General features: G+C 45.0%; 1 protein-coding gene across 1 annotated transcript; it reads left to right on the top strand.

Moving 5' to 3' along the window:
- The first annotated feature begins 99 nt into the window (after positions 1 to 99).
- BRAT1 (BRCA1 associated ATM activator 1) lies at positions 100 to 7,871 on the top strand. The gene is made up of 13 exons (XM_017734292.1): positions 100 to 114; positions 210 to 455; positions 1,183 to 1,327; positions 2,192 to 2,576; positions 2,667 to 2,786; positions 3,245 to 3,450; positions 3,580 to 3,698; positions 4,201 to 4,387; positions 4,513 to 4,586; positions 5,173 to 5,275; positions 5,557 to 5,655; positions 6,606 to 6,784; positions 6,982 to 7,871. The coding sequence occupies exons 1-13, from the start codon at positions 100 to 102 to the stop codon at positions 7,705 to 7,707; spliced, it is 2,604 nt and encodes an 867-aa protein (XP_017589781.1). The 3' UTR covers positions 7,708 to 7,871.
- The last annotated feature ends 2,973 nt before the right edge of the window (positions 7,872 to 10,844 follow it).

The following is a 10,844-nucleotide window of genomic DNA, read 5'->3' as shown; positions in this document are numbered from 1 at the left end:
TGGTCCGGCGGGACGGAATCGCAGAATAGTTTGGGTTGGAAGGGACCTCTGGAGATGATCCAGTCCAACCCCCTGCCAAGGCAGGGTCAGCTAGAGCAGATGACCCAGGAACAGGTGTCCAGGTGGGATTTGGATGTCTCCGCAACTATCTGAGGTGCTGTGACACCTGAAAATGCTGCGGGTAAACCCGAATTCATCAGTTCTAACAGCTGGCAGGGGCTACCTCAGCTCAGGGAACCGCCTTGGTGAGAGAGGACAGTCCTGGCAGTGACCTGCTGTTTTCTGACCTCTCGTGGGCAGATCCGACTGTGGAGCTGCTGCAGGACAACCCGTGTCTGACAGAGCTCATCACCTCCGTGCTGGCCCTGCCGGATCCCAGCCCCAGCATCCTGTCCTTTACCCTGCAGTTAGCTGGGATCCTCGCCTCTTCTGAAAGCCGTTTCCAGCACCTGCAGGTGAGTCGGCCACCCAGGTACCTGCTGCTGTGTATCTGTCTCCTCCTTCTGTATGGATGACCCCTGAAAATGTGCATATTGTAAATATATGGCTTACATTGAACAGCTCAGCAAAAGTGATATGATAACGAAGACCTACAATCACCATTCCTGTTCACTTCTCATGTAAAGTTGCTTCTCTCTTCTGTCTCACCCCAGCAGGACTGTGAATGCTGATGTGTAGTGCTTCCCATTTTTAGTTCAAGAGTGTATGGGATAATGCTACTTCACAGGAGTCACTGCACAGTACTGTATCCCAGGACAGATCCTGTAGATTTAAACTGCACTAACAGATGTCATTTTCCCTCCATAGTAGGTTGACAGAAAGTTTCTGATTCCCTGCAAAAACACAGGAGCTTTTTAAAGCCCTGCCTTCTACAATAGGATACATTTACAGTGTAAAACTCAAAAGGCTTCATTCAGGGAAGAGATGTGTACAGGTGTATAAAGTAGTCTAATGGAACTGATATACATAAGTTGTCCCTTAGCACCTGGAAACAAAGCAGTTTTGGTTTTGAACACTCTAGTTTGTCCATCTGTTACGTTTAAGCACGAGATTCTGAAAATTGCCCATTTTAGCGATACTTCTAGCAACAGGAGGTTTCACTACAGTACTGATACTCTTGACTCAGACAGAGCAGCCCCTTTTGCTCACTGTTTACTCTGTGTTCTGCTCTGGCCTCGGCAGGAGAAGCTGCTGGGGAGGCTCTTTGGCCAGGAGGGGCCGCGGGGCGGTGCGGCGTGGGAGGACGCGTCGGTGCGCAGCGGCTGGGTGAAGGGTGTGCACAGCATGGTGCACCACCAGCCTGCCCTGCACTTCCTCTGCTCCACGGGTGAGTACTGCTGGGGCTGGGGGCTCCCCAGATCTCCTGTGTCCCTGCCGTTCCAGTCTGTTGCTCAGATGTCAAATGAGCAAGATGGGAGTCTTTGTTTATTTAAGATTAAAATAAGCCATTGGTCAAAAACACTGAACTCATTGAAAGATGTTGGTTAAGTTAGCTAAGCATTAACTTCTGTTAAGTCAGTTATACATTTGGGTTTTTTCTCCAAACACTGAAGATGGTGCTCGTTATAGAGGAGAAAGAATCTTATAAAATTGCCCTTACAAAATCAAGAGCTATCTGTATTCTTATTTGTAACTCCTACTAAAGGGTACATTTCAGCATGATTTTAGTGCAGAAAAACTAAGCAGAGGCTCATTTATCTCTAAGTCCTTGCACACATTTGCTATCCTGGTGTTGTTATGCAGGTATGTAAATTCTGCTGTTAACACCAGCTTTAGATCCCATGTACAGAGGGGCCTAAAAGACTGGATTGGTATTAAAGTACAGCACGTGCTGCTGTCCATGTGATGGAAAAGTGGTACTGATACTGCTGCTCATGTTTTTCCTACTGGTTATGTCCAGAGATGGTACAGGCTCTTTCCATAAATACACACTCACTGTGCTGTCAACTCTCCTGATGTTACTGATGTTATATTGAAGTCTGATCCTGAGTTATTAAACCCCTGAGGATCTGAAAACAATTTTATTTTCTTCTTCTGTTTGCTTGTTCTTAAGGACTGGCTGACTTTGCGTAGAGACTACAAAATAAAATATAAGAAAACCTCACCACCGCCATTTAAAGCTGTGTGGTACCTGAATTAGAGTCATAAATGGTTGTTTTTTCCTCCAGTGACTTGTTTTGTTTTCCCACAGGAGGCATGGATGTGATCTTCGCTCTGCAAGGGGATCCCAGCCTGTTTGTGGCTTCAGCTGCCAGCCAGCTCCTGGTGCACATACTCACCTTCTCCCTAGAGTCTGAAACACTGAAAGCTCTCAGTGCAAAGGACTGTGACTGGCCAGTATGTGCCCAGATGATTGTAAAGCACATAGAAGAGTCACTTCAGTCCAGCTCTGCCTCTCACATCGAGCAGTCACTGAAGCTGTTGAACAGTTTGTTCAGCAGCTATTTTGGCAGTTGTTATGCTGCATGGACTGAAGTCCTTTGGTTAGATGTAGCAAAGCAAATCGAATCCTTTCTGCTGGAGGAGGCTGTTCAAGCACAGCCCGTGCTGGCCAATCTTTTGCTTAATGTGGCACGGTAAAGATCTTCTGGCACCTTGGAGCCCGTGCTGACATAGATCTGTTTGCCACCATGTGATAGGTTACACTTACACTTCTTTCTTCTCAGGTCACCTGTGTTTTGTGGCTCTGAAGGCAGCTTTTGGGCATTAATAACTTCTGCTCTGGAACACTTAACCCCAGTACAAGCAGGTCCTCTGGCAGTGGGACTTCTGAAGCTCTGCAAATGGTAGGACTTAATGCAATGAAATTTCTGCCCCATGCAGGTGTTTCTGCTCCGTAATTCCACTTTAGGTAGTGAGAAAGCACCAGGAAATCACCAGATGAATATGGCACATACAGATATTGATTTACAGGCTAAGTAACATGCTTGTTTTAAGATAGAAGGACACTCTTTTGTTGACAAGATATGCCTTTCTCTCAGCCTCCTTACACAGGATCCCATTCTCTGTTTGCATGGCTTGATAAAGCTGCTTCTAAATTCCGGTGCCATTTCTCCTTTGCTTTCAGTTAGCAAGGGAAGCTTGGAAGAAGGCTCAGATTGTGATACTGCTTTTGTTGCTCTGTCATTGCTGGCTTGCTTAAAAGCCTGCATGAAAATCATTACCCTGCTCAGCATTTGGGGGCAGGTATTTGGGAAGGAAGTGAAGTGTTCTTGTTTTGGTAACTGCTGTTTCCTCCTTGAAGCCCACAAGATGTCAGGATTCAGGCACTGACTGTTCTGCTTCAGCCAATGGACTGTATTTTGAGAGCAGCCTCCCAGCCTCTGGAATATGCAGGTACAGTTGTGACAGAAAAGTTAGAGGCCTGCTTGCCAGTGTTTCAAGTGTCTGGTGCAGACAAAACTGGAGGAAAAAGAGTAGGAGAAGTCAAGGAGGGTAGCAGTGTTTGTGGTAAGTCCTACTGCCAGTTGCATTTGAAGGGATATTCACACATCAGCTGAATATCTTGGTTAACTTTACAAATCACAGTCTTTTTCTATTCACTGACAACCTGAGCTCTCCCCTTCTTTGGGCCTCTAGGTTTGCTGGATGAGTCTGTTAGTGATCCTGTCACTGTTGAAAGTCTTCTGTCCTCCAAGACATCTTGTGCTGGTCTCCTGTGTCAGACCCTTGCTCACCTGGAGAAGCTGCTGTCTCTGGTAATGTTCAGAGAGGGAAATAAACCTGGGAATCAAACTGGTCCTTTAAAGACAGTGTTAAGAGTGGTTGCAAACTTTCACAGTAGAGCACAACAGAACATGGAGGGGAGTTGGCAGTGAGGGTTTCCGTAGTTTAAGGAAATTAAGCACAGTAGACTCTAAATATGAAGACAGAGGACTACTGAGGCTCATGAAGAGGGACTGCACTTAAGTTTTAAATGTCTTGATGAGCTTTGCTACCATACCTTACTTGTATTGCAATTATTGATCCTGAGAAGAAACACAAATTGAACTGCTTTCCCAAGCAGTGAGAAGAATCTCCTTCCATCTCTGCAATAGTTCTTGGAAGAGAGGAAATTAATTTATTTTTAGTTATTGACATAGTGGTACCTTAAGAACTCACTAGAAATTGCAATTTTTGCTGCCTTCTGACCAAAAATTGCTCTGTACTTGAGACTGTTGCAGGAAACTCTTTTCTCTTTTTTTCTTTCTCACTCATTAGAAACATTTAAGAGTGGATTTACCCTGTGCGTCCTTGCTGCGCTCTCTCATGACAATTTTACAGTTCTGCAATGGCTTCTTGAGCCCAGCTTCTCCTCTGGGAAGAACAATAAGCCAGAATTTGATCAATTGCTTCAGAGTGCAAAAGTCAGCTCTTGATGTCCTTGCAGCACTCTCAGAGAAGAAAGGTGAGTTAATCTTTGCTTTCTTATCCAAAGCAGTTTTACAGTCCTGTGTCTTTCTGTATTTCAGCAGGGATTTTGCTGCTCCATCTCTCACTATTGGTCCTTTGGGTTTGTTTTCTCTGTTTCAGACTGTGACACCCTCATAGGAAGTCTATTTGATGTTCTTCTGGCATATCTGCACAGTCCAAACACCAGCCCTACTGTGAGTATAGAACTAGGGAGAGATCCAAGTCTATTAGCTTGCCCCAGGGGGGTGTAATTCTGAGAAATGATCTGACCACAGTTGTTTCTTAGCTCACTTTGTACTAGAATAGGTAGGAGACTTCTCTTGTCCTGTGTCGCTTACAGAAAATAGCTAAAATTCTAATGAGCAAGTAACTGACCAATACATTGAGAGTTCTTGAGAAGACAGGAGCCATCATGTCTCAGAGTAGCACTGACACTCTCAACTTGACACGGCCATGAAGTATTGAATTCTTTTTATTAAGGGGGTTTGGTTTTTTGCTTTGTTTTGTTTGAGTGACTCTGGAGGCAACTGCAAATCCAAAGCTGGAGGTAATAGAACTTCGTAATACTTAGCTGAACACAGGGATTTTCTAGATGTTTGTTAGAAATTATTTTTAAGCACCATTTATTTGTGGCTGGCTTCTTAGTAAGGAGGCATATGCACTTGTTTACTCTGAGAATTTCTCTGTAAGTTTTAGGCTAAAATGAATTTTACCTTTAAAGGCATAAAGGCAACACTGCCTCCTCCTGTAGTAAAGTAAATCTGCTTTACTTTGCTTCAGGTTCTAAAGAAAACCTTTCAAGCTACATCCAAGTGGTTGGTGCACTTGCAGGAACTGTCCTGCTCCAACAGTCAGTGGCAACAAACTGAGAAGATTTTGGAAGGTAACGAAGCTGTTCCAGCTGGGACAAACAGCAGCCAGTGGCATATATGAAATCTGCCCCTGCCTACCTTTCCTGCTCAAAGCACTGGATTCACTTGTTCACAGTTATGTTGAATTTACGTTTAGCTGCCCAAATAGTGCTTTGCAGAACTGTGGGAGAAGCACACAGCAGCAGCAAAAGGGATTGTATCAGATGAAATGATGCAGGGTTTGTACAGTGAGTGCTTCAGTAAGGCTTGTTGCCTTTCATGTCTGTTCAGGTTTGTCACTTGCCTTTTACAGATGTGTTTCTGGTGCTGCAGAAGCATTTATGCAGTCCTTGCTGGGAAGTAAGAGATTCTTCCCTGGAATTCCTCACTGCCATTGTTAAATGCTTGAGAGGTAGGTGCAAAGATTTGACAGTTCAGACTGGAGCAGTATTTCTTTTAAAGCTGTGAAAGTCAGTTGGGCTGGTGAAGCATCTTCTGACCTGTAACTGGAGGGCTGAGAAAAGAAAGAAGTGTCAAGATTTTTACTCTTAGAACATGATCAAAATCTGACAAAAATATTAATAAACTTACCCTGCTTTTTCTGTTGAACTCAGATTGTTGTACCTGCCTTAATGGCAGTTTTGGTGAGTTAAACTGAGGGGTGTTGAGACATGTCTGTCAAGGCAGGTGACAGTGCTTAATGGCAGATAACACTTTCTGTTTTTCAGTTTGCTCTGCAGCAGAGTCTGGTTTCTTGCAGCAGGCTGGGGGCTGGGCTTTAGGAGGCTAAAAGCCTAGACCTGCTTTGCATGCTTGGGATTAATTACTGATTTTCCACTTTCCTGGTGGCTCAGGCTTTGCAGCAGGTAGCACTGAGGCAATGCTAATTTTCCTACCATAGCTCTGCAATGTTGGAGGAGGGGGGATGTTGCCGTTGTCCCCAGGTCACAAAGGAAGTATCCAGCACACTCAGCTGCATTAGCACTTTACCCTCCAGCCACTTTTGTTTTCTCTGCCATGTGCCTGACAACTGGAAAGGAAGACTATTTTTTCTCCTTGAAGCAAAGGCATAAATTTGATGAGGCTGAAACCATGTCCCCACTTGCCTGCAGAAAGTTTTTTCTTGCTGCTAAAACAACTGTAAATGCAATTTTCTAAGTTCCAGTGTCTGTCAGGGCTTGACTAAAAGCTGCTGGGAGAGGAGGAGCCTGACACAGAGCATCTGTGCTCTGGTGAGCAGCTGCGTGGTCCCTGCAGGCAGTGTCCATCCTTGTATGAGGCAAAGAACAGTTTGCATTAGAAACAGCTTCATGCTCTGAGGAAATAAAGTCCCACTTCTCTGGATTGCTATCTTGTTTACAGACCAGAAGGAGTTCAAGCAGTGTCTCCTGTCCCCAGAGGTGCTGAGGCTCACAGAAAACCTGCTGGAGGATCCAGAGAGCTACGTGCGAGCGAGTGCTGTGACTGCGGTGGGACACCTGGCCTTCATTACTTGCTTTGCTCCAGAGTCACCTGCCACAGGCAATCTGTATAACAAAGAGGTAGGATAACTTCGTCTGCATGAGCACAACTACCCATCAGTTTCCTGCTGTACTGCTTATAACTTTCTTCACAAGTTACCTGCTCATGCAGGCAGATTGCACAACCAGTAATGACAAGATTTTTTACCTTTGCTGTTCTTGTTTCTTTGCATGTTCCTCTCTTCACTGTGCTTTCTCTTTTGTCTTTTTGCATCTAGAACACTGTAGCAAAGCTTCAGGAAATCTTGTCAACAGACTCAGAGGGCTTTCCTAGGAGGGCTGTGATCAGCATCTTCACCACGTGGCTGAGAGAAGGCTGCACGGGTCAGCCTGAGGATACAGAGCAGTTTGTCTCTAGAGTCATCCAGACCGTGGAGCATGACTTAGACTGGGAAGTCAGACTTGGTGGTTTGGAACTGGTTGAAGTTTTCTGTAGTCAGACCATTTGCCAGCTTTCCCAATGTCCCTATGCTCCTGTCTCCTCTGCAGTCACAAGTTCCACCCCTCAGAATGAGCTGCTGCAGGTGTTTTGTCGAGCAAAGCTGTTTGGGTTTTTGTTTCGATCTTTGTGTGACTGTGACAAACCCGTGGGGCAGAGAGCCTGTGATGTGCTGATTGGCTTAAGAGGTCATTTCTACCCCACGAGTACTTTGGAGAATCCACAAGAGATTGAAGATTCACCTGCAGGACGTGGCATTGCCTGGTTACAGAGGACACTAAGACAGGGTTCTCTGGCCCAGAACTTCCCCACGGATGGTGGTGATGGGGTGGATTTCCAAGATCCAGGGAGCATGATGTTAGCTTTGGGTGCAATAGACTTACTGGAGCTACATGATGAGCTAAATAAAAGTAGTGACCATGTGGAAGAAAGCCCTCAGTCTCTCTTACAGGACATCCTTGCTACTGTGGGGACCATAGAGGATAATGAAGTTGACTGTTACTGAACTCATCTTTTGCTCTGAGGGAGCAGTTTTCTTCTGGAGGAGAAGGATGGTTATGTTAGCTGTTAAATGGGTTAGAAAAGTTTTGCTTTAATACTGATGAATTTTTTTCATTAATTTGTCATTTCCAATAAACTGTTACTTCTTTTTCAAAGTAAAAACATTAAGTATGGCATTTGTTCTTTTTTTAAAGTTGTTGTCTTTTAAGAAAACACCAGACCATGCCTATGTAAGGAAGCATTTTAAAAAAACAAAAGTGACTGAAAACAAGCTGTTGCTGGCTCCTTTTAGAGCCAGAGTAGCTAAAACTGATGGAGACTGGTTTTAAGGGACACTTGTTTTGACCTTTCTGTATTTTATTCTAAAAACAGAGCTCTCAGCTTCCCTTGTGCATTTTGAGGTCTAGAGCAGAATGTGCCATTTAAGGAGTCAAAAGCTGATCATCCTTAGCATTACAAATTTTCTCCTATAGATCACAGACTTGTTTGATCTCAGCAGTGACACCAACATGCTGACTTTGGTTTTAATTGAAGCCAGAAGCAAGTCCATTTTGCTGATTTTTTTTTCCAAGTGCTCCTGTTTTCCATTCCTGAAGTACTCGGATAGTTTCTACCTTTTGAGAGAAACTGACACCTACAGCTTTTTCAAGATGAATTTGATCTATGATTAGTTTTGGTAACAATATGAAAACTGCAGCCATAGTGTGAATGGCAACATGATTTGCTGAGAAAAAAATACCAGTGTTTTAAAAACTTGGGGAAGACTGCAGTTTGCAATCTACTCCAGTATTGTGCCATGTGCTAAGAAGCTTTCTGCAACCTGGAAAAAAACCCAAATCAAACAGTACCTTTAGCAGTAGATCAAACCATGGTGTGTTCTTTTCCAGCACTGAGGTGTTCCTGAGCATCCTTTTTCCTCCTGCAGCCTGAGGAGAGGCAGGAACATGACACTGATTTTAGGGCAGTGGGGGCTGTAGCATCTAAAGCAGTGAAAGGACTTGTACAACCTCCTCCTGCAGCTGTACAGTGGGGTGAGATGTAGTTTGGATCTCTTGCTGCTGAAGCTGAAGGTTTCTCTCTGCCTTTTGAGGAAAGCAGCACACTTGCCTATGGCTGTATGCACAGCTTTATGTGTGGCAGAGCCCTTGGGTGTTGTACCAGCAGCTGTTTTTAGGAGAGAATAGCTCTGCTGCTGACTCTCAATTCTACCTGAGCAGGGTCTACACCTGGCAAAAGACAGAACATACTAAAATCAGGCCTTTTCCTGCCACTGCATTCATCTCAGAAATGGAAAGGGTTAGTGAGAGAGCAGGGATGCGCTTTTAAAGAAGCGTGGAGTGTTTGTGGAGTTCCAGCAGTCCTGTCTAGTGAAGGCACCACAGTTCCAAAAGCAGCATTCTGTGTTGACAGTAGGTCAGCTGTGCTCCAGGAGAGGAGACAGCAGGTTGCTGGGTGAATGCCTCCCTCCCGTTCAGTGCTGGAATTCGTGTCATTTCAGAGCTGCGCAGTTTAGGAGACTCCAAGGAATTGTTCAGATATCAGCAAATTGAAAAAGTGAGCTGTTACAGAAGGAGAACTCGCTGCTTATTACCAAGGCCTCTCAACTCCCAGACCTATTAATTTTTCATGGAACTCTTTTTTCTTTTTAATCAGCTGGGGTGAGGGTGACATAATGTTTGTAGCATCTGCCTAATTGCAGTCCAAAGTCATGTTTTTACGTTTGTACAGTAAAAATCAAATGTACAACAAACTGGGGGGAGCTCCTTATCTTTAGAAGGGGTTTTAAGGACTTGTTTCCTCTTTCATTAAAAACAGGCCTCCACCTCCAGCAGCTCAGTGACAGTGCTGATTCTGTATTTCTGTCCTGTCTGAGCTCCCTGCTTGGCCTTTTGTTTTCTCTGCTGCTCCAGTGACAGTGGAGTCCCACTGACACCGAGGTGCTGGCACTGCCATCCCACACCTGATAACTGGGAGAAACAGGAAGGGGCATGGGCATCTGGGCAGTGTGCAGAACAAATGCCTGGGACTAAGATTAAGGGAGAGGTTCAGAGAGATGAAAACAAACTAAAAACTCCACAATTCTTTCTACAGAAAACAATGGGGTGGGATTTTTGAGCTGGAAATGTAGCTACCAAGTTTATGAACACACACCAACAGCTACTGATGTGGATCATCCCTCATGCTGGGATGCCCTCTGTAGGATGCCCATCTTCACACACTTGAGGACTCATACAAGCCCTACCCCACTTGCTTACACTCACAACTTACTTTAAACACACTTCTTACCTACCCAGACTTTTTTTTGCACCTCCACAAGATCCTTATCCCAGCCACACAGCTTCCTGCTGGGTTAAGAATTACACTGTGGTAAGTGTTCCCACGGAGCTGTGGTCATGCTGCACCTCGGGGAAAGCTTGGCTCCCAAGGAGCCAACTCTGAGCAGCTCTGGCTGCCCCCAGGTGCATCCTGAGCATTCACCTCAGCAAGTGCCATTGTTACTTAACCACTTCACAACAACAGTTGTCCCTCCAGAAACCACCACCAGTTCACTCCTGTCACACAGCACAGAGAAGGAGGGGGCTGCCTGACCTGCTCCTACGGACATTTTGGGATGGATTTCTCTGGAAACTCCAGCATTCACCCCATCAGAGCTGTAGCTGTGCTCAGTTCCTGCAGGAGGCAGGCACCACTGAGAGTTTTTCCAACACCCACCCACGCACAGAGCTGATTCTGGCAGAGGCTGTAGCCACACATGGGCTTCAATGCAAGAGGCAACGAGGCTCGGGACTGTCCTTAGCTTCTAAGTGGGCTGTGAATAGCAGGAAGGAGCAATACAGGTGGTATTGACACAAACCATCACAGCTTAAAAAAAAAATTGTATCTCTCCTGGCTGGTGCTGTGAAAGAAGAGAATTTTAAAGCTCATTTCAGCTCCTTATCTGCACTGGGGCAATGTTGTGTTGTCTGATCTGTACACAGGTAGGAAATTCCTAGAGTTGCTTTCAACACATTTCAACAAAGCTCTGAAGAAAGGATTTATCCTTTAACTGCTCAGACTTGGACACTAGAGAGAATAAGAATCTTTGGCTCAGCCTTGCACTAGCAATGGCTTTATGAAAGCTGCCAAAGAAATGGCTGTTAA

This window comes from Corvus brachyrhynchos, unplaced genomic scaffold (genome assembly GCF_000691975.1).
Source record: "Corvus brachyrhynchos isolate BGI_N302 unplaced genomic scaffold, ASM69197v1 scaffold5, whole genome shotgun sequence".
Taxonomy (NCBI): domain Eukaryota; kingdom Metazoa; phylum Chordata; class Aves; order Passeriformes; family Corvidae; genus Corvus; species Corvus brachyrhynchos.
Note: the sequence above shows the minus strand (reverse complement) of the source record. Positions and strands in the feature narration are given on the sequence as shown.